Raw genomic sequence first — 27,810 nt, forward strand, 5'->3', positions numbered from 1 at the left:
CTTTGTGGTGTATAATCGTGCAGATAGTGCATGCAAATAAATAAATAGCCTTAGTAATCCTAACAAAAATAAGTTTTGAAATGAATAAAAGCATCTTATATATGTATTATAGGCCTGGAAGAGATATCTAAGATACATAAAGGTTTTGAAATGTTTGTTTTAAATAAGGGGTTCTGTTTTCTGTGGACATTGAATTTATAGGTCTGTCGAGGAAAATTAAGCAGTAACCTCTTTGATAATTGAATATCAAGCCAGACTTAAAAGGTGAAGATTATCTTTCTATTGTTCTATGAATTATAGAGGAAATATATTTGGCTTTGGCGCTGTTGGTCGGACAAAGTAAGAAACTCCAATACATCAGTCAATTGTGGAAAATGTAAATGGCCATTTGTCATTATTTCGTGATATTTTATTGAACATAAACAATTAACTGAGAAAACAATAGGCATATTGATAAAGAAAATAATCCTAGAGGCAGTCCTAACCATGATAACGTTCCATCTGTACAGAATTACTAAAAATCAATTCCACTGTATGAAAACTTAAATTAAATAGCAGCAGCATGTAAGCATTCATATTTTTGAGACTTTTGTGGTTTGTTTTTCAAAAATGACCCTAGAGTAAAATGTATATTTGCAGAATGTTTTATTGTCTGCGTGTCGGACCTAATGTGTCCCTGCAGCAGTCAGGAGGTCAGAGTCTTCTTTTCCCGAGGACAAACAGGATCTGATCTGATCCTCGAGCTCTCTCACAGGGACACCGGTGTCAGCTTACAGACATATAGTCTGTCTCCATTGTGATTACGGCCCAGCACCACTTGTTTTCTACAGGTGGATGACATAACAAAAGTGAAGGAGCTATTATTGTTTATTCACAGTATTTTATTTATTCTTGGCTAGATTTTGTTTGCTATGTTTTTAAGATTTTGGGTGGTTCTTTGTTGTGTGTCGCTACAGACGGCTCACTCAGCTTTTTATGCAGGAAGGGAGGTGTAGGAACAGCGCTCACGTGAGAGGGTGTAGCAGAAGCTATGATATCTTTGTTCTTTTATTTCTTTTCACTAGACAAATTAATCACAAGAGAGTTAACTCACAATGGACATACAGTTCATATAAGGTGCGTCAACTATGGGATTTTTGTGCCTTTTTAGTGCGGGTATTGGTAAAATCCGCAAAGGAAAAAAGCTCTAAAGAAGTATTTGTACACACGACTACCTGTTGCAGGTAAATCCAACAGTTGCACTGCCTACGTTCTCTCCTCTATCCCGACTGACAGCGTCATGCCAGCTACAATCACAGAGTGTTTCCGGTAGCGGATTTCAAAATTAACCAATCAGTCAAAGAAATATGAACGTAGCATACAACAGTGTACAAAACTATCAGCAGAATATGACATTTTATCTGTAATATACAGTAAACAAAATAAATTGAATCACGTCAATGCGATGCGAGCGTATACGCATTACTGACTTATTTTTGTCACTGTGACACAAACATGCTTTTGCTTTGAAGGCGTGCTCTGAGACGACCTTTGTCTGGCATCTTCTGTCTATCTTCATGAAGTTGTTGTTGGAGTTAAGCTGGTGTGAGATTTCCCTGCTCACTCCGTTGTTTGACCTGCTTCGCGTGTTGTAGGACTAGCCGGAACAGAGGTCGGGACGGCGGTACCCAACAAGAAGCATTCTTGACATTTTTAGATGATCGGGAGTGCTCGGTGTAGAGTACCTGCTACCACAGGTCAGGGAGGGAGTTTTCGCGGGATGAGACCCACCAGGGGCAGCGCGCACTGGGGATATCCAGGACGCTGGTAGTGCGCAGTGGCGGTTGGCAGGCAGACGGGCTCACAGTGGGGTCGGTCCCTTTCCGATGACAAAGCGGCTGACCCGGCCGATGAATAACTCAGGAGGAGGTTTCGCTCGAGAACCAAGATGATCGCGGCGTTTTTCCCCATTAAGAAACTGCGGCGGAATGTCAGATATTTTCTGTTCGGGGCGATTCTGCTGGTCGGGTTTGTGGCCGTATACCATGAGATGGTGGCAGCGAAAGCATGGAGCAGGGAAACCGGTAAGTTTGTGGTTGCCAGTCAGGATACTTTTAAGACAGGCCTTTCTCAACAAGGGTATTTTCTTTTCTATTGTTAAAGTGATGCATCATTTAGACTGTAACCTGTAACTGATACAACAGCCCAATAATGAAAAGCGAGCGTGGATTAGGCTGCAGATGTAACTTAGGTTTAAAGAACGTGCAACATCCCATGCATCGAGTGACCACAAAAGCAGAAGCAATTTTCGTTAAGATATGTGCAAAGTTGTTTCCATGTTGTCCAATTCATTTAGAAATATGAAGCAGCACAAATCTTTAAAAAAAAACATCCTGCAATAAAATGTAGTTCATTGCCACACCATAAAATGCAGCTTCAAAAAATTATCACAGAACTGAATCATCACCTCTCAGTGTCACCAACAGCGTTTTAGTGCCCTGTGGTGAAGCCAAAGCAGGTATCCCTGATGTGGACAGTTAATTCCTAATTAACTATTTTAAATGACAAAAACATAGTATTTGTTGCAGGAATCTAATACTGGATTACAATTCAGTTTTTAATCCATTTTTATGGTCAGTCATGTGGGAAATTCCATAAATTAGAATATATTTAAATTTAAATAACTGTCAATCCACAGATATTCTCTAAAAAGTGTGAGCATTAATGTGATTTATATTCTGCTTTTACTTTTCATGAATGTTGCTGGATGCATTAGCACCGGAAACATGAGCTAGCAGCAGGTGAAACAACAGGGCTGCTTAAAGAGATGGAGCATTGTGTGTACGTGTGTGTCTGTGTGTAAGAAAAAGAGTGAGTGGCTGGGGTCAGATTGCAGGTTCACACTCTCAGAAGGAAGTCCTGTCTCTTACTGGGTAACCAAACTTCCTTCCTTCTACCTTATTTACACCTCAGCTTATACCATCTGTTGGATTGCACTGCACTCACACCACCCAAGTACAACATGAGGGTGTCACCACATGGGTATGGGTGGAGATCAAAACAGTAAAAAAAACAAACAATAGATGTAGGGTTTGTGTCTGCCCACAAGAGAGAAATAAGAAAACATGACACACACACACACACACACACACACACACACACACACACACATTTTGAAGAAAGCCTGACGTGTAAACACATGCCTTAAGACCTGCATTAAAGGGGCTCGCCTATCTACACATTCCTGGGCTGTAGCCCCTTCGTCACAGTGGGACATCTCTCAAGGGAAGGACTCCACATAGACTTCAAACAGAGCTGAAAGAGCAACGTGAAGATCTAAATGTGTCATAGAAGAATGACATGCGGGGTTAGACACACATGTCTAATGAATCAGACAGCATGTTCTTATGCATAAGAACATGCTGTCTGCATCGTTCCATGTGTTTGTGGTGACAAAAGGTATCTAAAGGTGTCGAAAGCTGCGTTTAGGCGTATTTGTGAGCGCTAGTTTGATGTCGCAATTATTTTGTTTATTTATACTTAGTCAGTAAGCAGACACAGGCATTCATAAAAAGCAGTCTTATGACTAACTTGTTGCACCGCTGTTAAACTTCCTTGATTGGGATTCCAGTTTGTTGGGACACAGAATAAAAATGTCACAGGAAAAATACCAGACACGCAATTATTTTTGTTATTACATTATAACCAAGCAGAGCAGGAGATGAAGATAAAACAACGGGGAGATTCTGAAGCTTTGAGACAGTTGAAATGTTCATTGTGATTTAAAAGCGCTGTAACTCAATACAAGCTGTTGCCGACAGTGGTAGATCCATCCATATTTGTATTCTCTCAAAACATTTGTGAGCTTTTTGAAAATGCAAAGTACTGGACTTTTAGATTTAAAATGTAGTACTAAAATTCATCCTGATTATAGCAGTACTCCTCAACCCACATCACATGTAAACAAGAAACAGATGGCTAGGTTACGTATGGGGATTCAGGCTGCAGATCTTTCTCAAGACATCACAAATTATAATGACACATTCACACACAGGCTTTGATTAAATATTGGCTTTTCATTTAGCTCCATCTGTTAGCACCCGGTCAACAAATGTTTAAATCATAAAGTCAAAGATCCAGTTTCCCTAAACCAACTGTCAGGGACAAATATGCAAAAACTACTTTGCATTAAGCATCACTGTTGTTCATAGATGCATCATTTCACTTTCACCTTCACACTGTTTAGCTCATTGTTCTAAATTACCTCGTGCACACAGCCATATCCGATATCCTACAACAATACTGTGTGAGCCTTTTTATGTAAAAATAAAAGACACAAAACAGGAGGAGCATCAAAGAGAATGATGTCATCATAAAACTAGTCGGGCCCCTCAGAGTATCTAACATTAGTAGATTTTAATCCTAAAAAAAGAGCAAATTCACAGTCACGGGCCCAGTGTTACCAAAACTAGAAAGAAGCATTCTCATTGCAAATGTTTAGAGCAGGATCATCTTCATCATCACATACAAACTGTAGAGAACAAACTGAACGATTAAGACTCGTGACACAGGGTACCACAGGAGTGCTCTTTGCTCTGCAGATACAGGTCTTTAAGGGATGGCTTGTTTTTCCCACACGTAGGTCACACTGGCACTTAAGAACACAGATAACGTATGAAGTGCTGCAGTTAATAAATGTCCCAATGGAGAAATGGCTGCCTGTGTGTGGATGGGTGATTTTTAAACTTGAAGAAAGCCCTAGAAAACTAGAAGAACAAATTGCAGTTGAGTTAATGATAAGATGACTATGATAATGCTTCTTGGGGGGGACTGTTTGCAATACGCTACTTTCCGATAACTGTTACTATATTGACTATGTAAACTTGCATATTTGACTTTCTATGCTGTATGTTACATAGCAACTTCCCATGTGCAATGGTGTTTGTCTAAAATCTTAGATAACAATAACAAATTGTCCTGTAGAAGAAAATTATTTTGGCTGTCATAATAGTTGTGAAGAACCCATTTGTTCTTTCTGTTGTTTAGATGTAATTCCTGTGCTCTGTAGGAAGGCTGAAAGCCTGTAAAGCCCTGCAGCAATTTTATTTCTTTCTCTCAACTTTGAGGCACTGAATTTTACCAAAGCACTGATAGTTATTTTGAAATGATTGGATTTGATAACTGAATTAACAAAATTAAGCAAATTTTGCTGAAAAGGCAGCAGCAGAAGGGGTAAGTAGGAAGACTGGGTGAGTGCAGATGTTAGACAATATTCCTCTCTTTTCTGAACCACCACTCTGGAATTACTTGTTGCCAAAATTGGCCCCCATGTCTCAAAGGATGTGTGTTTGGAGATCTCCACCCTGGTGATAATGACAGACTTGAGTCTACAAGCACTGTAACCCCAATTCACTTGCTGACACCACAAGCTCATAAAAAAACCCAGAGGTCCTCTTTTAAAAGACACACTACCCTATAATTTGAAAGATGGTGGACGAGGATAGAAGGAATAATATTTCTTTTCGGCTCTGCCAGAGTGCCAGAGATTTTTGCCAACACATGAGTGCCATAGCAGGTCATAGAGGGCTGTGACTTGGATGAGTTACATTCAGTGGTCATCGGCATTGAATTGGAACAGGGAGTGGGTGGGACTCTGTCGGGACACTGGGCTTCATTGTTCATGCTACATAGGCCCACAAGAAATGGATAAAAAAGCATGTTGGAAATCTGGTAACACCTGCAGTGCTTGACTCAACTCAATTTTCCTCTGCCACAAACCATAAGAAGCAGATCACGACACATGTTATTTTGGGTTACATTTTTGTTTGGAATGAGTCCGGAAGCAAGTGCAAGAATAAAAACTTCTCCCACCTCCTGGGGAAACCACAAATCACAGAAGAGGCCGATGTTTGCACAGTCGCCTGCATATTTGCCTGTCAGCCATGCACTGCTCTGATTGTTTTTTTTTCTCTAGCTTCAGGTATGTATCCTGACGCTGACAGGAGCAGCTGGAGGAGAGCCATGTTTGACGAAACAGTAAGGACGATGTGGAAAAAGAAGTGGAAATAGAAAATATGGTGACGCAAGGGCGTGTTCTTGGAGGGGTGGTGGAAACCAAGCTAAAGTTAGTCTTTTTAATATGTGTGTTTCCCAGGTCGGAGGGGGCCGTCAACCAGACTCTGTGGAGGATTCAGCTTCCTGGAGCTCCAGCTACATTCCACAAACCTGGAAACCAGAGGTGTGTGTGAACACTGAATAACCTGCCCAGGCCTGTCCAATTCCCTCCCACCTCAATGCATTTGCCTCTGTGTACACTATATTTCCTGCAGCAGAGTCGGCTTCAGAAGCTTCCTTTGCTCTGTAGTAGGGGTCATCATATTTCAACTATATTAAGCAGTGCTACGCTTTGGCCAGTTGCTTGCACCTCATATTTCATGTTTTGGGTAAGCTGTTAGTGTTTGTGGCTCTACAGACTAGTGTAACGAAAACATAAGCATTATAATAGTCCCACTCTAAAATGTATCGTCTAACCTGTTGATTCACAAACTCTCAAAGTGCTACATGTGATTTGACCACATATACTGTACATTTTGTCAACTGTCACTGATTTATACTGTTTATGCCAGGGTCGTATCCTATAATATCTGTCACATATTCTATTTTATGGCAATAATGAGTCCACTTCATTTTTTGCACCAACATGATAAGGTTACATGATAGTTACTTAATTTTGTTTTCATTGAATTAGCCAAAAACAAGCATTACCATCTGTTTTTGGATCTATAAATTAATTTAATTTTAAAAAAGCTACTAAACCACAATTCTAGGGCTGTATTATTTTCATTATTTATTCTTCTGCTGAAAATGTTTTCAATTAACTGATCAGTTGCTTTTGTGTAAAAAAAAAAAAATAATAATAATAATAATGTCAAAAAGTAGAGAAAAATACCCTTCACAGTTTCCAAAGTTCAAGGTGATGTGTTTAAATGTCTTATTTTGTCTAACCAACACTGCAAAACCTAAAGGATTCTCAACTGACAAACACAAAGAAAAGCAGAAATATTATTATTAATAATTGTGAAGCTGTAACTATGGGGTGTTTGACAAGAATTTCTTTAACAATTAATAATAAAGATCAAAAAAGTTGCCAGTTACGAATACCATTGTAGAAGACTTCATCCACGTTGCACACTACTATAACTAAACATGTTTTACATCAAGTCAGAGGGTGTTAAAGGTTTGTGTACATGAGCAATGTACACGGTATATTTACGGTATATTGTGAAGTGCAGTAATAAAAGACGCTTCAAAACAGAAAACGTCCAACTGAAGTCTCAGAACATGCTGAGAATACAGAAGTGTAGTTTTAGCACTCTACTGATTGGAAGGGAAAGAAGGGGGGGGGGGGGGGATGCCGCAGAGCCATGGTTAAAATAGAAGATTGAGCTTGACTCCCAGTGAAGTGGCCTTTAATCACAGACCTGGAAAACAGAGGGAAATAGACTTGTTAAATCATTACAAGCAAAGCAGGCCCTGTGGAGAGCTTTGAGTCATTATTTTACAGCTTTTTGTCTCTGGTCTGAACCTCATCGCCGGGGGTCATGCTAACATTTAACTACCTGTGCTGATGACAGCAGAGTGTTTAGCTTTACTCCTAATGAAATCTGATGAGCTACCGGACTGGTAGTACTGAGGCTTTGGCTCTTACCTGCATTATACTGCCCCTGTGCTGCAATCAGCACGCACAGATCAGATAACATGGCCTCTTTGGCAGATGTCATACAGGTGTATGTTTACAGGACATATGGGCCTCTGCTGGCTGAAACTCAACTGCTTCTTTATTTACGTGTGTGTATCTGTGTTACTGAGTGTTTCATGCAGACTTTCATTAACACTATTAGAGGTATGAGAAATTTGACAGCAATGTCCACTATCATCCAATTCCTGTGATCCAACCCTCTAACTGTGTATAGATACACTTTAAAAACACAAATAACATTAAAAAAGTTTTTCAGAAAATGTGCCAAGTTACCCTTGATAATCCACAGAACACACTGATAAAACATTTTATATATAGGGACTATTTCTTTGGTAGTTCCAAAGAAAACGCCACAATCACTTTAGTTGATTATCCAATGTAATAATTTTCTGTAAAAGAAAAGTTTTTTCATGTATTTTTATTATGCTGTGAGCAGTGTTGGGCAAGTTACTCAGAAATTATAAATTATAATATTTTACTAATTAGTTATTACTCCTTAAAAAAGTAATATAATTAATTTAGTTATTACTGGGTGATAAAAGTAAGTAGTTACATTACTTTCCAGTGTTTCCAGTTTGTGTTAGGGGGTTATTCTAAGGTTTGATAGGTGGAGTATGTTTTTATATAAGCATATAGGCCTAACGTTTCTTAACGCCACCGGCTGAAATAAAAAAAATAAAGCAAGTACATCCCGACTTTCAAACAGCGTTTTTTCTGCACATGTAGCCTGTTTATAAGAGCAGTCTTCAGCAGTTACAAAACGTTACGTTAACGCCACTCTCTCCCGACGAGTCCAAGCATCAGTGACAGAAACTGCCGAGTTAGTGATGTGCTACACCACTTAATTCCTAGACGATCCAATACCAAGTAATACCCAGGCTGGTATTGCCGATACCATACCAATACATATTTTATTTCTAGTTTAATGTGACCTCCCCCTCCCGTTTCTGTATTTATGAGAGAACTAAGGTGTAGGCTGTAGTACCAATTCAAAATAATAGCTGCATAAAGACAAGACATCAAACTACAGTCATATTCTTTAATTATATTAAAAATTTCCTGCTCAGAACTGCCGCTTCATAACATCATCCTATTATTGTGACAGACTTAATCTCGGATGTTTAGCGAAGTTTGCGGTGTTGCCAAACTATTTCACTGTCTTTGCACACACATCACACAGAGCAACATTATTACCTTCACAGCTAAATACAGCCAGACCTGGCTGTTTTTACAGTCAGCCAGAGTCGGTATTCAATTGCAGGAAATGTAAAGGGCTGCAGCGGCTCACTTCAAAGAAGCTCCGTCACAGAGCCGTAGCGCAAACATGACTTTGACAGGCGGAAGGACAAGTAGTTCCTATCAACAGAGCATAATTAGACCATCCTGGTGACCGTAAGATACTTAACTACTTATAAGACACTAGACGACAATGTTCTTTGCACCTTAGACTGTGACAAAATAATGGCAGTAGCTACGTACAACTGTGGAAAGAACGACTCTCTCCCTCGTCCTCCATTCATCCTTTAGTTTTTACCTATCAGCTACATTAACAACAAAGTCCGGTGTTAGGCCGAGTTTTGCCTGCCTGCCGAGAATTGCATGCACCTCCAAATACCCTACTGCTTTTAAACGCTAATGATATTCTTTGTGGGGTCCATCAATGGTGTTAAATGATTCGAAGTATATATTTTATGAACGTTTAGAGTCTGTAATATTTTAATACACTTAGTAGAAGTAGCCTACCATTACTTGACATTCACTAAATATAGGCCTATGCGGTGATAACGCCATTTGATCAATGAGCACAGCAAAGTGTCTGAAAAGGACCTAAAGAGGTGGATGCATAACTCGGCAGATCAAATTTTGTAGGCTACCTGCCGAGATTTGCAAGCACCTCTTTTCTCAGCATAAATGACAGTTATCACCTGCGAGGTGCATGCAATTCTCGGCAGGCAAGCCGGTGTTTTGTAGATTTATGCTACCTATCGAGATGCGCTACTTAAGGGTACCACAAGCGTGGTTTGTTTCCACGCCCATAAATCTGCAACCTTGCTTTTGGGAATGCCGTCCAAAAAAAAAACAAAAAAAACATTAGTCTATCAGAATACGCTACCCCTGAAATGATGTTATAATATAATCAAAAAACAGAATATGTCATAATACTGTGAGAGTTATAAAACTTTATGGGATTGGAAAAGGGAACACATAAGGTAGCATTTTTCGATAGGGCAGAGCGAGTCCATAGACTTGATTTGCGCTACAGTAGCATTTTTCGACAAGGCAGCATAGATCGTCAGAACACCAGTCCCGCTGAGCTGCCGCACAGTGGTGGATTTACGTCAAGGATGGTGCGTTCAGTAACGGGTAACGCAGAGTTACTTCCCTGGGGTAACTAGTAATAATACCGTTTTAGAAAAGTAATTAGTTACACTACTTAGTTACTGGAAAAAGTAATATTATTAGTGGCCCAACACTGGCTGTGAGTACTACGGACAAAATTTCATCCACCTGTATTGGGGTGGAGGCAGAAATGTTAGTGGTGGAAATCTTAAAACCTGAGCAATGAAAACCAAAACTATTTGCTAATATACCACTAAAGATAAGGGACAAATGTGTTTAATTTGGGTGAACAGACTTGTTATGACCCAGCTCGTTAAGGTAAGGCAGTAACAAGTGATTTGGGATAGAAATGAAGGTGGCAAAAGGACAACTGAATTCTGGTTAAAGTCAAAAGTTTAATTAAATGAGTTGACTCAAGAAAACACAACAAAAAGAGGCTATATAGGTGCTGACAACAAAAAGGAGAAACAAAAGAGGGTCTTGTCCAAAGACAGTTACTCTGCTCAAAAAACACTAAAGAACAAAAGGAGGTCAGCACCTATATGCTTTACAATAATGCAAAGTAAACAAACAAGCAATGCTCAAACAAAAGAGCGCCCAACACTTGGTGCACTATCACACTATGTGATTTACAAAGGGTCGAACTGACTGAAGCCACTTAAACAGGCAACAGACAGAAACAGGAAATACAAATACTCTAGATATTCACTACCTTACAGAGGTACGCAACCAACAACAAGGCGAACTGATCACTGGCTCAGTCGCCCCGAACTGTGGACACACAAACTATTTGTAGTCCAGCTGGTGTTGATTGGAGAGTCCTGGTTGGCAGGGTCGGTGGAGTCACAGCCACACCAATCACAGACGCCAGACACCAGCAACCAGGAAGTAGGCGGTCCCAGCTCCAGAGGAACCGATCCTCGACAGGAACTCCCACAGCTGGGATTTGTATGACAGCCAGAAGCACTCAGGAACACAATCACTTTAAGGCAGCCAGTGGCGGCTGTAACAGACTCTTTAAGCAAGACATGTCTGGACACAGGAAGAGGGGTGGATCTTAGGATTGGAGTGACAGTTGAAACCTGTAGTCCTGTCATTGTATTGTCAAGTGGTATAAAGAAACCTGTATTTGTTTGGATTTAGTTTGCTAAGTACAGAGGCCAGATGGTTAATTGCCCCACTGCTGACTGACTGCAAAATAAACACCGGTGTTATTTGTTTTCGCTCTCTTGTCTTCCTGCAGTACAAGGGACAGGCCAATCTGCACGTCTTTGAGGATTGGTGTGGCAGTTCGACGGCTGACCTCTTCAAGAACCTGCACTACCCACTGTATCCTCATGTGAGTCAAACCCTTATCTTTTGAGTTCACTCAGCATAATTGACATTTTTAGCAATGCTAGCAACATGGCTCCAACATGGCGATGTTGGCCGTCGGTGCACCGCTCAGCAACTATTAAATACATTGCCACGTAATGTTGCACAGACATGGTGCTGAGTGGAATCCTACTGACTTTAGCGTGAGGATGATATTTGTGGCTTTGAGTGAAATGTCTCTCCACAACTATTGGATGGACTGCTCACGACGCTGAAGTTAGTATCCAATTCGCAGCTTCCGATTCGGCAGTTAATGATAACTAAAGTTGCGAGCGACCGATTCTCCGTTTTTTGAACCTCTTACTGCTGTGAAAGTTATGCATTTTAGACAAAGCCTTAACGCTGTCTGAAACACTTTTTTAGATTTGAAAACAATGAATTTTAGACCAGGACCAGATCCAAAACCACTATACCTAGAGGTCTCAAATCTGGACTAGATTGTCCCAGAGAGGCTAAAGAGGTGCAAAAAACGGAGAATCGGTCGCTCGACAACGTAAGTTAACTTTCACTTAACTGCCGAATCGGAAGCTGTGAATCGGATGCTAACTTCAGCATCGTGGATTGCTCTGAACTTTGGTACACATTCAAGCTTCCCCTCACGGTGAATTATAATAACTTTTGGTGATCCTTTAGCTTTTCATTCAGCTCAAACATAAAATCAAAACTTAAATTACTCAAATATTTTGGTTTATGACCACCTACAAAAATAATGACATTCCTGTTGGCCTCAGCTGTACTGTGAAGTGCTAATCAGCAAATGTTTGCATGCTAAATGCTAAAACGCACTAGACTAAGATGGTGAACAAGGAAAAACACCTACTAAACAATAGCATGTAAGCATTATCATTAGCTTTGTTGCAAATCCATTCTGCATACTAATTATATACAGTAAATACTACACACTAATTATCATAGTATGCTATTTAAGCTGTTACAGCAGTAAACAGAAATGACATTTAAATTAATTAAATCCTTATTTTTTTGTTTTCAATGATTTTTGGAACTGTTCCATTCACACTTTATTTAGATTTTCCTTTCAGCTTTGAGCTTCTTACATTTACATTACATTTATTTATTTAGCTTATGTTTCTATCCAAAGCGACTTACAATCGATATATATGTCAAAGGTCACATGCCTCTGGAGCAACTAGGGGTTAAGAGTCTTGCATTTCCTTTGTGCACTGTATTGTGGAAGAATAGTGCGCATCAACAATGCACTCAAAAACCAACAATATTTAGTCTGCTTTGAATATACTTTATGTTGTTACTTTTCCAATTTGAGCACACTACATGCAAAAAACCTGCTTAGAATCAGTATGTAGTATGGATTTTGGACACGTCATGTTAGCATGCTGATGTGACATTAGCATGATTTAGCTGAAAGCACCACGGTGTCTATTTATAGCCTCACAGAGCTTCTCGCATGGCTGTAGACTCTTGTTAGTTTCTAGTCACTTCATGGTGTGTCTTGGTATTGAGTGTTATAGATCTTTAGCAACATTTTCTTTAGAAATCTTTCTTTAGAATCTTTAGAAACAGAAAAACACTTTCCAGGGAACTTTTACACCAGAGGACAACAAGATCAACAAGTTTAATGAAGTTACACAGTTATCATTTATCACCTTCTCATACATGGTTTTTAAAAGATAATGCTCTACTTGTTTAGAAACTGAGTGTTTTGTGTGGCAAAGACTGCACACACTCTGACACCAGTGTAGGTAAACACACACACTCTCTCACACACACACACACACAGTTGTTGTCACCCAGAGGTGCATTCTACATCCACGTGCTAGATCCTCATGTCCCCGGACTCAAGATGTAGTCTCACTTAGACATCTTGGCTGATTCTCTTTAACTTTCTTCGCTCTTTCAGTCCAGGACTACAGTGCAGAAGCTGGCCGTTTCTCCTCAGTGGACCAACTATGGGCTCAGAATATTTGGTTATCTACATCCATATGCTGATGGTACAACATGCACTTTTTCATCTAGTTCCTGTCTGTTACCATACCGAGTACATTCATGGTATACATGCCCCTTTATCTCTTCCTCAGTAAGTCTCTTTATCACCTCAATTTTTCTTCCTGTCTCTCAGGAGAATTTGTGTTTGCTTTGAGCTCTGATGACAACTCTGAATTTTGGCTCAGCACAGATGACTCTCCCCTCAACTTGCAGTTATTGGCATGGGTTGGAAAGGTATGCATTTTTGTCGTTTTGTGAGGTGGTGCAGGGTCATTTTCTCTTACTTGTCTCTGTAATGTTTGTTTGCATGTGGGTTTTCTTTTTCTAGACTGGCAAAGAGTGGACAGCCCCGGGCGAGTTTGAAAAGTTTGCCAGTCAGACCTCCAGACCAGTTCGGTGAGTTGACACAAGACTAGATTTTTATTGTCTGATGAGCTGATGTCAGTATAGATGACATGTGGTCTATTATTTGTGTAATAATTAACCCAGTCTCTTTGCCTGACCAGCATGCACAGCTGTTTATTACTTGTGCACTGTTTACACATTGTTTTACATTACTAGAGGCCCCTGGTGGGTGCACAGATACCAGCATGAGTCCCTTCCATTTCAAACCCATGAGAAGAGCACGTACAAAACGACACAGACAGAAATCTCTCACACAAATATCCCAAACTATCCTAACTTATACATGTGTTTTTAACTGTCCTCAAATCTCATATCATTATCCCAAACTTAAGGGATTTCTTGACTTGTCATGAGGAGTATTACTTCTGTGAAAACAGTTGTATAACATATAAACAAAAAGATGCTGTGGAGTTGCACAGTGGGAATTTGTAGGATTCAGCATTTTTAAGCGTTTGATTCATATAAGGGGCTAAAAGTCAAGACATAGCAGCCTCTGCTGAACCAATATTGACAAATTCTTTCTTTTAATCTTTCTTTTTAAGTGTAAAACTAAATTGCAGTAGTACCCCTTTAATGACATCATACCAATGCCTAAATTTACAAATCACTAATCTAATAAACCAAGCATAGGCATTTGTATGTATATGCCCTTCTGGGAATCCAGCCTAGAATTGTTGCTACTGTAAAAACTCAAAATTACTGTTATGACAAAGATGCTAGTTAGACTGTTTCTAACTATTACTCTTCATAGCATTATTGCTGACCTGCTGGAACACTTTGTCACAATGTGTGGGTGTGGTTCGCTGTAGCTCTGCAGGAAATCTTGTTTTCTACACAATGTCGACCAGCTTGATGAGTTGCCGACCAACAGCGGAAAATGTATATCAACGTAGATCAACACTTGAGTTTATGTACATGCAGCCTTGTTTGTACTGAATATAAGATTATTGTTTTATTTTATTTTACAATATTTTAATATGCACTAGTGTTAATTTTGTCAGGATTTTTATAATTTAGTCTTAGTCCTGTGTCAAATGTCCTTGTTAGTTTTTGTCATATTTAGTCCACTGTATACTATCTCTTTTTTTTTTTTAAATCAAGTTTTAGTTGACTAAAAGGCTAGGTATTTTAGTCATTAACTAGTCTTTTCTAACTCATTAGTATAATTTTGACTAGCATTTTGCTGCTCTAACTAAAATGGAGAAATGTATCATTTTAGTCTTTATTTCACTCATCTAACATTTAGATAAATTGTTTTGTAAAATTTGAATTTCAGCTTTGTTCTCAGTTTTATTGCATAGCCTTGATATGCCGCTTCAAGTTCGTAGTGTTTTTTTCCAGAAATCTTACAACCACATTGCCTGCCGTCCAATATAATTCTTAAAAAGTTTTTTTGTCCACCTCACTGTATTTGAAATGGGACCAAATATCTAAGCACCTTTTTCTCTCCTCATGTTGTGTTCATCCCCAGAGTTCGCATCCTCCACAGTACAGTAACGTTTTCCTCGCACACCAGGCGTCACCCCGGTCGGCCAGCATTCAAAGCACACAAAGAAAAAAATGCAGCTGAATGAACACTGTTTGAGTGAAAATTTAGAGGGAGAAAATGTGGCCTGTAATATCTTGTCTCCTCATTATACTGACAAAAAGAAAATCAGATTTATTTTTATTTTATGAATTACATTTTAGTGTCATCATTTTTCGTCAACAATATTGCATGTTAATATAGTCAGTCAGTGCTTAAGTACATTGTCGCTGTCTCGTCATATTCTCGTTTTAGTAGGGGGGGAAAGACGGTCGTTGACGAATGTATTTTGTTTAGTTTCGTCTGACGAAAGTAACACTAATATGCACTTAGTGTAGCTTGAAGGGACTACAAATTTCATTTCATTATACAACCTTGTGATGTATAATGACAAATAAATAACCTTGTACCTTGAACAACAACACTGCAGGTAATGTAACTAATGTTAGCTAGGTTGTGGGTTAGCAAACTGTCGGGAAAGTGATTTAACATTACTTTAAACACAAATTAGTGTTGTGTGGTCCGATTCCCATTTACAGAGCATGGGCTGTGTACAAACACACACCAGCGCAAACACACAGAATGGACAGCTGCCAGACCGCGAGGAGATATTTGCTGAATATGACAAAAAGACATGTATTGATTATAATCACATACCCCACCTTTAAGAGGGAGACATTATAACTAGCGGTTATAGTTGATGTATTTGTTCTCTATGAGTCTGGTATTTCCTGGAAGGGGACAGAGCCACACCACCCACAATGACACACACATACATGGAGAAATCTGGAAAAATTTAGTACAGGAAAATGAAACCAATATAATTAAAATTAATAAATGAAACCTACAGAAACATATTCGGAGAAAACAAAGAGTGCAATAGATATATTTTTGCACAGTGCCCACAAATAACCTAATTAAAAGTATATAATAAAAAATATATAATATACACAGATATTTATCTGACCATGGAAGCTACTGAAGTCTTACAGAAGAGCTGCGAAGCCAACCAGGACCCACAGAGCTACATGATTGTATTTCTTTGGAGAAACATTTTAGGTTGTGTCTGATGTCACTGTAATGTAGTGCTAAATATGAACTTTTACTGTCTGACAGACTGTCTGCTCAGAGGAGGTACTTTTTTGAAGTTATTCACAAGCAGAACGACAGAGGGACTGACCATGTGGAGGTGGCAGTAAGTAGTTGGACTCATCAGCAGCCATAGAAAATGTCCTTGTTTCTTTGTCTCATTTCTTTGGTTCCAACTCTCACATCAAGTCTGTGCTCATTTTCATGTGCAATGTGAGTAATGAAGTGGAAGACACATGCAATTCTTTGTGTTTGGTTTCACACAGTGGCGGCACCTGGACCAAGATTTTAGGTTTATGGTTATTGAATCCAGTCACATCTCCCTCTATGTTAGTAAGTACACAAAACCCCATGCATCATTCAAAAAGAAATCGCTTGGTGAATATATAGTTGTCTAGACCTTGGGGTAAATCACATAATCTAAGACTGTGTGCCTTTTATTATTCTGCATAGGTGCTCAAGCCTACAACTCAAGTCAGTGGTTTTGTTTCACAGTAAATACAGAGCTCTTCTCTAATGCGCTGTGGCTTCATTTTACAGATGAGTCTGCCTTGTTAATCAGTGACGTTGCCCACATACCACAGACGGCTGCAAGCCACCAACACACCCCCACAAAACAGCGCGGTGCTGCAGCAGACATGCTGAGGGAAGACCTGCGAGACACTCTGCACCAAAGTGAGATCTCTTTTGGTCTAGTTCTTTGCCACACGGCAGATGAATCACCCCTCCATTTCCTACTATCCCAGATGCAACTATTGCGAAACTTTCCTCCTACTTAATGCACAAAGTAATCTTATTTCACATCTTTGTGTTGTATTGGTTTGCAGTTCCTTTGATAAACAGCCATTTCCTACAAGATGTTCTGCCTGACTGCTCGTACAAACCCAGCTACATAATCAAAGACTTTCCTCTGCTCCGCTACCAAGGACTACAGTTTGTATGTATTTATATACCAAAGTATAATTTAATTTCACTTACATTCTTTACTGGTTGAGTTCAGGCTCACATTATTTTTCAGAGCTCATCATTCAAACAAAAAATGTCCTGAATACAGTGTTGAAATTAGAAAGAAAACAAGATAACACAGAGGACAATTTTTCTTGTTTGTGTTGCCCCAGAATATATGAAAAGGTTACTTAACCATCTATTAGTTAGTTACGGCCCTGTCTTATTTTCTTTTGAAGTTTGTTCCCGTTGTGGTGAGCAGTGTTGTCTGTTTGAGGAATCTAAATTATTAAAAAAGACCGATTTAAAGGCATCAGACATGCTGCACCCATTAAAAAAACATTTAGTAGCACAACTTCTGATTTCTCTCACTTGATTCTACGATCTTTTATAACAAAGTCTGATTTTTCTGACTTCCTGGAGTCTTTGCTGGTTGCCTGACAACCTCATTGTGATGACAAGACTTCAGGATGTCACTGCCTGGCCAGGAAACAGTCCTGCACACAACCCCCATAAGACCTTAGCATGTCGTTTTCACCCTTCTGTGTGTTTTACAGATTAAACAAAAAAACAACAACAACAAAAAACATATTAATTAGTGAGCTTTACATTTCCTGGAAGGCTGATTTTAGTTTTACCTTTGAACGGAGCCAGGTCAGCTGTTTCCCCCTGTATCCCATCTTTATGTTAAGCTAAGCTAGCCAGTTGCAGGCTGTAGCTTTATAAGTATGGGATGGATATCATGTAACTCACGAAAAGAGAGCAAATAAGGGTATTTGTCACAACAGTGAACCATTTCTTTCAATTAAGCATATTTTAGTTTCATAAATTATTTAAAACTGAACCTTACTTCTCATCAATATCTGGTATACACTATAAAACAAGAACAACCCTTGCAGTATGTCCTGTTTTCATCTAAACTCTGCACTCACCTGTTTGACCCATGCTGACAGGAGTTGGATAACCCTTATTATACAAGATCTCATGATTCATCAGTAAGCTCTTCAACAGCAGGTCATTTTGTTTCATCCCTCCAGGTACACATGTCCTACATCTACCCCAATGACTACACCCGACTCACACACATGGAGACAGAGAACAGCTGCTTCTACTCCGAAAGGCCCTACTACATGAAGATGTGAGACCTCACAATAAATGCTAAATGAAAAATACACACCGTAGGGCAGAGCACAGTTGGAAGTAGGTTTACAATTATCACCAACAGAGGGTGCTGTATCCTTAAGCCAAGTGAGAAACTTTTTCAGATCAAATAGTTCGTTTTTAAGAAATTCCCCTCTCTAAAATAATTTGCATTCTTAATGTAATGTATTAAAGAAATGTACGTCTTATAATTCTTTGCAAAATGTTGTCTCGTCTTCAGGTTTGGTTTCTCAAGATATATGAGACTAGACCGTCCTGATACGGAGGAAAAAAGAAACACAGGCAGAGGTATTGTGTACTTCCCTTTTCTTAAAAAAAAAAAAAGTTAAGTCAGTCCATTACACTCAACTTTTCTGTCTCTGCTTCTGGTGAATGTTAGATTTTGGTTTCCAGAGGAGGAAATACGTGCTAGATGAGGACGGGTTTGACATTGAAGCCTATCAAAGAGAAAAGGAAGACAGGCTGGACCAGATAGATAACGGCCTTTTTCCAGACTATGGCGATGATTATGATGACTATGTTCAGAAACGCAGGCGCAAACTCTTCTCCTTAGTCATGCGAGAAACTAACAACACGCTGATGAACACCTCTGACACAAGACTGCCTGCGGACGAGTTGCAAGGGAGGCAAGGGAAAGACGGTGTCCCACAGAAACCAATTGAGCCTCCGCAGTCAGTACCAACACAACCCTCAAAACATCACCTGCACCTGCAACGGAACCAGACAAAGTTAAAGCTAGAGGACCGTGTTAAAAACGTAGAACAGATAAAACCAAAAGGGAAGTCAATGCCAGCAAAGAGACAAAAGCTCTCATCAGAAGGGACAGCTCTGAGACGAGGACAGACAAATCCACCGATGCCAGAGGACAGAGAGCAGCTCAAAGAACATGAACGACCAGCAGTCCCGTCAGAGCAGCTCAATTCTAAACAGCGTCATATCCAGAGGTCCCGTAAAGTTAACCATACCCAAATCCAGAGAAACAAAGGCTTGAAGCTTCAGCCATTGGAGAGGGATCTTCTTCTCCCTGACAAACCCAAGCAGCGGAGGTTTGTAACAAGAGGAATAGAGCTCCAGCCACCCACCAACAAGCGTTTTACCACTCCTAAGAGAGACATCAACAGCCCTTTAGTAAGGCTAAATCAGAGGGACAGAAAACGCCTCAGGGATAAGGAAATAGAGATGAACATGCCTCTACAGCAGGATCTAGAAGATGGCATCCACAAAGCAAAGAAGAACACTAGAGGCGCACACAAAAATTGGTCGGATGTGAACGGAGAGCAGGACCGAGCGGGGGAGGAAGACGAGGTTCGCAACAGGGCTGTGGGCAGGAGAGACGTCAGGGGGGGTGAGGGAGACTCTCTGTGGGAACCAGGAGACTTTGACGGCGTGGATGACGAAGACCTCACCCCTGCACCGGTGTTTGACACTGAGGTCAATTGGAACCAGACGTTCCAGATCAGCCACCTTGACCTTCAGGCAGAGCGTTCTGATTGGATCGACCTGCGGTGCAACGTGTCAGGCAACCTGCTGCTCCACTCCAGTGACGCTCTGCCCATGGTCAAGGCTTTCATGGACCAACTCAACGAAAAGCACAACGGGTAAGTACTGTATTTCCATATGCACCTTTGCCAGTAAATCACCCTTTATTTATTATGTTTTTCCATTACATCGAAAATGGGTAAATTGGTTAATTGTTTAAGTCCATTTCAGTCAAAAATGCTCCGGTTCCAGCTTCATAAATGTGAATATTTTCTGATTTTCTTACACTTGTATCATAGTAAACTCAATATCTTTGGGTTTTATGGACTGGCGATCTGATAAAACAAGACATTTGAAAATATCACCCTTTTACAGACTAAACAAACAATCTTACAATCGAAAAAGTCATTATTCGTTAGCTTAAGATTTGAAGTAGCCTTCTCACATTTTTTCATTTAATAATTTAAGAGGCCTGAAGAGATAAAACTCGCTAATACTTTACTAGAAAAGACTCTACATTAGTGAAAAGCCTTAAAAAATTAACACAATTTGGTGTAGCAGAAATGCTGAGTTTTCCTGTCCTTGCAGAAAATCGAAGAAATCGAGAAAACAAAGAGTGCAGCAGATTGTTTTTAAATTTGTGCAGTACCCAAAATAAACTCTAGTTAATAGAGGGAAAATGTAAAATGTCTGCTTGATCTGCTCTTTCTTGAAGCCTTTCAAGAGGCTTCAGAGAAAAGAGACTGATACAGATTTTTATCTGACCAGCCTTTTTGTACACTGACAATGAACTCCTTTCCAGTTTTATCATCATGCAACTGCTTAGATTTATCTTTAACCCGTTGGTGGGGGAACCACTGACCTAAATGAAAAATGAGTTTGGGCATGTTGAGAAATTATCAAGAAAAAGCCGCTAGGTTAAGAATTTCTCTTGCAACATGAACATGTCAAATCTTGGAGTCAACCACACTTACAGTATGATTAAACAGCAAGTGCATTCAGGTGCATAGTTTGCGTAACTGTTTTGCAGCACATTTCACCATGTTTCTTTGATTCCCTCTGACCTTGCAGGCGGTTCACATTGGTGAGGGTGGTTAACGTGGTGAAGCGTATGGACAGTGTCCAGGGCAGCAGGTACCTTCTGGAGCTGGCGCTAAAAGATGTGAATGGCCAGCTGCTGCGGCTGTCACACTACATCTACACTCTGATTCACCACAGCAGGCGGCGCAGCAAGGACTTCAGTTTCCAACCGCCGAAACCTCAGCTGGTACTGTGTAACCCAGTGGGCTTCCGCTGGAATCCTGCTGCCACCGTCCACTTCATAGTACCGGGTACATCCACCTTTTACTCATTACAGCCATTACATTCACCAACTCCTTCTTTATCCTTAAACTCTGTTTCAACTTTTCCTATACTAAGAAATGTTAAAGTCAGACACATGACATATTATCATAATTGATGACAAACAATTCACAAGCATTTTAGAAAACAACCATGTGGGAAGCTTTTCAAACACAAGATTATCCTCTATATGTCAACATTTACTACTTACAGTTCTTTAGAAAGTACAGTATTGATGTTAATAGGCGTTTCCTAACCACAGAGTCCTTGCCAGTATTTCCTTAATTAAAGGAATGCCTCTGTTCAAAGCTGTGTAAAGACTCGGAGCTCTGCAGACTTTTTGCAGTGATCCATATATTTACTTGAGTAAATTTTTGACAGCCTGCTCATGTCAACATTGAGTCTAGAAAGTTAATATTGCAATATTGGTTCTAGATAACAATTTCATTAGTACCCTTTCTCTGTTGTAAAACGCTTGCATGCTATTTATAACCCTTTTCGGTGAAGTTGCTTTTAAAAAATTATGTTAAGGAAAGTGTGGTTACACATTGATTTGATGACCCGCCCCAAAAAGTGCAGCAAAGAGTTTCTACATTTTGTCTTTGTCAGATGTAATACCTGTTGGCGCATAAAGTTTGTTGTGGGAGTATGACGTGCCTTTTTCTTGATTTTGCTTTTGCCTTTTTGACAATGCACCTGATATAATTTTGGAATGTGCATGCACCTCTTTGTGGCTTTATCTTCTAAATTGTCATTTGTTGTTGTTCTGTGTTTTGGTGAAATGTTAAGGCGTTTAGGTATATGTAATACATTTGATAACCAGTACTCAAACACAACACATAACTCTTGATAGTTGAATGTGGTGATGAACTCACTAACAAACAGTGAAGTGAACTGATTGTGGCTGTAGTTATTTCAAGCACACGTCTTTCTCAGTGAAAAACCAGGCTCGGTGGGTGAAGCAGCTGATTGCTGACATGGAACAACTGTTCAGAGAAACTGGAGATGCCAACTTCAATCTCATCATCACTGACTACAACAGCACCGACATGGATGTGAGGAAGGCTCTACAGAAATCCTCACTCCCCAGGTGTGTGTTTGTGTTTGACTTTTACAGAGTAAAACATTCATTACACGATATGTGTGTACTATAATTATGCCTGTGGAATTGATCAGGTACCGGTATGTGAAACTGAATGGAAACTTTGAGCGCTCTGCTGGTCTGCAAGCAGGTGTCGACCTCATAAATGTGAGTATCGCAACATGACTCGTCAGTAAAGTATCAAGATGAAGTAATGGATGTATGAATAGACAGACTGATAATGAATATCTTTTGTATCTTTCCCTCCTCGTTCTCCCTCAGGATGACCACAGCATTGTGTTTCTTTGTGACCTCCACATTCACTTCCCTGCTTCCATCATCGATACTATCAGGAAGCACTGTGTGGAGGGATACATGGCCTTTGCTCCCATAGTCCTGAGACTGGGCTGCGGGGCTACGCCATTAGAGCCCAGAGGTAGACATCCATGCACCCAGATTTCATACATACATTTTATTTTCATGTTACCTCTTGAGTCATTATTATCAGAAGTTTGTCAACGGAGTGTTTATATAGCTGGAGTTTAGAGCAATGTCATAATTTACTCCAAAATATCAAAATTTTGAGTTCCTTAATTTCAGTAATAAGATGTTAGACCTTGAAGGTGTTGTCCAAGTGAGTGTAGGAATCCTTTTAGATGTACAGTACAGCAAAAAGAGGGCGACGGACAGTGAACACACAGACAACGGTGCTGGGATTTTTAAGCTGTAAAAAAAAAATTTACCTTCCTACATCATTGCTGGTAAAAAGAATGCAAATAGCTTTAAACGAATATAGCCATTTAAAAAGAAAAGGCATTTTCAGGAGAACATGACATTCAATTTGAATGAAAATGTAATTATCTGTGTTGCAGGTTACTGGGAGGTCAATGGCTTTGGCCTGCTGGGGATCTATAAGTCAGATCTAGACGCAGTGGGAGGAATGAACACCAGAGAATTCAGAGACCGCTGGGGAGGAGAAGACTGGGAGCTCCTCGACAGGTGTGTTGCTAACTTTTTAAATGTCATTTAATTGATAGACTTGTTTGTTACTCATAGGGCCCGTGTCCACCAAAGCATTTTTTTCTGACGCCAGCGTCTTTTTTTTCAATACATTCCAATGGGAGCGCCGCGTTTTTTACTAGCTGGTAGAAAACGCCAGGAGCGTGACGAGGCGCTGAGTGTCTTTTCCATGATGAGCGCTGAGCGTTTTTTTCCAGTCGCCGAGAGTTGAAAATGTTCAACTTTGGGAAAAACGCTGCGCTCGTCACGGTCGCTTTTTACCCAGCCATCCACTCACAGTGCAGGAGGGGTGGGACAAACACTGCACCGAGCACATCCGATCTTGAACAAAGCGATGTGCCTACTCGCCGAGGTGTTTCCTTGCCCGCAAAATCTCATGAACCCACGTACACTCACTGGCCACTTTATTGGGTACACCTTGCTAATACAGGGTTGGACCCCCTTTTGCCTGCATTAATTCTTCGTGGCATGCTTTCAACAAGGTGTTCGAAACATTCCTCAGAGACTTTGTTCCACTGTGGTCTTCTGCTGCTTTAGCCCATCTGCTTCAAGGTCGACGTGCTGTGCGTTCAGAGATAGTATTCTGCATACCTTGGTATACCATCTCGAACCAGTCTGCCCATTCTCCTCTAACCTCTGACATAAACAAGGTGTTTTTGTCCACACAACTGCCGCCCACTGGATACTTTGTCATTTTCTGGCCATTCTCTGCAAACCCTAGAGATGGTTGTGCGTGAAAATCCCAGTAGATCAGCAGTTTCTGAAATCCTCAGGCCAGCCCGTCTGGCAGCATAATATCAGCACAGGTACACGTTGAGATAGCAGTACAAGTTCAGCAATCTTAAACATTCATTCAAGGTTTTAGAGGCACACTCTAAAGGGCAACAGTATGAAGGAAAATCGACTTAAAAAGAGAATGATACACATTTCTGCACCAACAGTATATGTGGAGGAATCTTTATAGTGCGCTTTCAAACAGATCAAACCCGAAACATTACTAAACTAAGCTGTTTAAAAATGGTAAGACTAGTGATGACAGCTACCTGGAAAGTAACGCAGCACACTTTGCAAGTGCACATCAATCAGGAATAACCGAGAATAGCTATTGAAAATCTTATTTCAAGAGAGGGAAATGAAAAACAGTGCATGATGGTGTGTAATTTGTGTATCATTTGTTCTTTTCATTTTCAGTAGGTAATCCAACTTCGAAAAAACTGTTTTTTAATTTCGTTATTCGTTTATGAATCGTTTGGTTTTTAAGATTTCTTCAGTATCAAAGTAATTCAGTGATAGTTTTCACTACATCTAATCGTACACAGAAAGAACTGTTGAAAATCACAATGGGGCAAACAAAACACATTACTGTCCACAGTCTAACTCACTTACTGTATCTTTTAGGATAAGTAAATCTGTTCACAGACTCGTATTCATTAGCCTACATTAAATCAGGTGGCGCCATCATCCAAGTGTATTTACTACAAAGTTAGGCTATCAAGTGCAATACACGAAGAAGCAAGTAACTGCCTGATCACACAAATCGGGACACATTAAATATCAAAATCAATTTTCATTTCCAATTTTTGACTTGAGCATAAAATTGAAGTACAAAAAACAAGCTGTTATTAGTTTTTCGTGTTGGATTCATAGAATGGGTAATGACATAAAGAACTGTTTGTTTAGTTTTTTTTTTCCAATTTTGGATTCACAATTGAATATGAAAAGAACAAATGATACGTGTGCGTGTGCGTTACTCCTTGAATCTGCAGCTCCCCTCAGCTTTACAGTGCTTTCTACCGAGTTCTATCTAATTGTTTAGCTGTCTGGCCCTTTTTTTTTATTTTTTATTTTGTCGGGTCTCACCACCCTCGTGGTGTCTTTTTTGGCTACAGCAGGCAACTGTGCAAAGTGAAAAAGCTCTAAAAACCCACTTTACACTATCTGCTCAGCACCAATGTTAATTCTCTAGTGAATATATAGGAGCTTTTAGTAGCTAAAGAGCCAGAAATTTCCTTCGGGAGTGGGCAGAGAGCTTGAGGAGAGTAAATATCCAAATAAATGATAATATTGTTCTTAAACTCCTGGATGTGTAAATAAGTGACTCTTTGCTCTCAAGTGTGCCATGTCAACTTAAAAGAGTATGATATGTTTAAGCTGATTTTAATTTTGAACAGAACAAAAGAACTACATTTAACCAAGTAGCATCGTTTTTGTTAATTAATTAGTTTAAGTTAAATATTTATCTATGAATCTGGACAGCAACATTAAATGGTTAACGTCCGTTTCAACTGACAATATTCATATTTCACTTAATTGATATTTCACTTAATATCAATATTGTGGCTTAAAACGCTTGGGGACGAAATGAAATGTAAGTAAACAAACTCTCCTGTGTTCTCTGCTCTAGAATTCTCCAGGCGGGACTGGAAGTGGAGAGGATCTACTTGAGGAACTTCTTCCACCATTATCACTCCAAACGTGGCATGTGGAACCGCCGGATGTCGTCCAGCCACAGAGGCAACCAGCAGGGACCAGCCGCTGCACCGTGACCATAATAGGTGCCACTGTTCCAACTACCGTTCCAACCAGAGCACTTTATTGTCGGAGGATGATTGCTGCTATACAACAATAATGCCTGCTGACTGACTGACAGAGAGGTGACACAGGATGCTAACATAGGAGTGGGAACTGTCTTCAGCCACTCTGTCGGAACAGCAATGTACACTTGGCAGCAGTGAAGGTCTTTTCACAAGGAGATACTACTGATATGCTCAGCATTTATTTCACTGGATGTACTGTTAACTGCTAAGAGGGTACTGGTTCATGAGTGCCATTGACTGTGTGCTATTACATATGAAGATACTGCTGTGCACCATGTTGCTGACTGAGAACATGATGACCAGCACTACTGGCTGCAAAGAACCAAGCATATCCAAAGACAAAACATAAACTGAATGACCGTTCACTGAGGATGTATACACACATCCTATGTCCTATATCATAAACATCACACACATCTTGCCCAAGAGTCTCAACTCGAGAAAAAGTTGTTTGTGACAAAATGAAATGCACATATTCGACAGCAGATTGTGTACACGGTAAACACAGCCTAATTTGTCATGTTTCTGGGATTATTTATTATATCAATGTTTGTAGGATCTTTTGTGTTATTTCTAGAAATAGATGATGGCATTTCAGGAAAGTATTTGTTCTTATTAATATTAACTGTGCCTTCTGTTGTGACTGTTATTCAGGTACTGGGGCCACACAACATGGCTGTTTTTTATAGACAAGTCAGGAAAAGCCTTAAACTGGGGAAAAACAATTAAATGTGTGTTATATTTTCACGATTGTATCATTTAGTTTTGTCGGGGAAGGACTGTCAGTTTAAAAAAAAAAAAGAAAAAAAAAAAAGTTTGATTTGGACAGGTATGTTTTGTGATGGCCAATAAATCACAGGCAATATTGGCATATGAAACGAGAATCAAATATGAGAAAACTGAAGTTTGAATATGCTGCCCATTTCTGCCCATTTTTCCTACACTGCCATTTACCAAAGATAATAGTTGAGTAGAAGGACTTCTTTTTTCCTGTGCAGAGCAGTCATAAAGCAGTGTTTGATTTTCAACATGACAGGCTATTGAAAATGTAGCATTACAGTCAATTTTAGTAAAGTAATTTTCCTGTTTATTTATGTCAATGCCCTAGCTTATTTTTTTTCTTTTATCGATCTACCTGCTGAACTTAATAGTTGTTTTTCAGAAGAATTATTTTTTTGAATGAATCTCAAAAGTCTATGAAGCTTGAAGCAGTGAATACAGATAGGAAATGTAGCCGGTGAAAAAAGATCTTGTTTATTTATCATTTTGTTTTGTTACATTTCATTGTTATTTAACACTAATGGCAGCATTCTCTCGTTCACATTCCAGTGTAACATGTTGTGCCTTTCTTAGTCATTGAAATTAATACATGTTGGACAGTTTCACATGTCATTTAGGGCAATAAAAACACAACACAATTCTTGTCGGATGCCACACTTTGCTTTGGTTTTGGTTTGTAAGACAAAGAAGAATTGTGTGATGTTTCTTCCCCTTTTTTCTTGTACCAAAGCATTGCAGCTTTTGAAATCTGGCTCCTGGTTTGGCCAGAATGTTTGATGCTTTCCCATTTCCTCCTTTACTACTCCTTCATCTCTTACTTTGTTGTATTTAGATATACCTCATCCCTCTCTTTGTGCTGGGAGTTAACCTCCGCCTTATTGCACTCTCTTCTCAGGTCTTTTCCAATTTACACTGCCATGACAAATTTGAAGAATAAATTACTCTTGCCTTCATTTCCATCAAATTATGTGTA

The 27,810-nt window shown here is 39.7% G+C and overlaps 1 protein-coding gene across 1 annotated transcript; it reads left to right on the forward strand.

The window, feature by feature from the left end:
- Positions 1-1,576: 1,576 nt before the first annotated feature.
- b4galnt3b (beta-1,4-N-acetyl-galactosaminyl transferase 3b) lies at positions 1,577-27,801 on the forward strand. Its single transcript, XM_046037941.1, has 20 exons — positions 1,577-2,063; positions 5,954-6,015; positions 6,134-6,217; positions 11,322-11,417; positions 13,329-13,419; positions 13,548-13,648; positions 13,743-13,810; positions 16,461-16,539; positions 16,700-16,766; positions 16,974-17,108; positions 17,261-17,370; positions 18,416-18,516; positions 18,760-18,827; positions 18,919-20,137; positions 21,090-21,349; positions 22,296-22,449; positions 22,536-22,608; positions 22,723-22,876; positions 23,313-23,439; positions 25,865-27,801. The coding sequence occupies exons 1-20, from the start codon at positions 1,928-1,930 to the stop codon at positions 26,004-26,006; spliced, it is 3,327 nt and encodes a 1,108-aa protein (XP_045893897.1). The 5' UTR covers positions 1,577-1,927; the 3' UTR covers positions 26,007-27,801.
- The last annotated feature ends 9 nt before the right edge of the window (positions 27,802-27,810 follow it).

This window comes from Micropterus dolomieu, linkage group LG22 (genome assembly GCF_021292245.1).
Source record: "Micropterus dolomieu isolate WLL.071019.BEF.003 ecotype Adirondacks linkage group LG22, ASM2129224v1, whole genome shotgun sequence".
Classification (NCBI taxonomy): Eukaryota; Metazoa; Chordata; class Actinopteri; order Centrarchiformes; family Centrarchidae; genus Micropterus; species Micropterus dolomieu.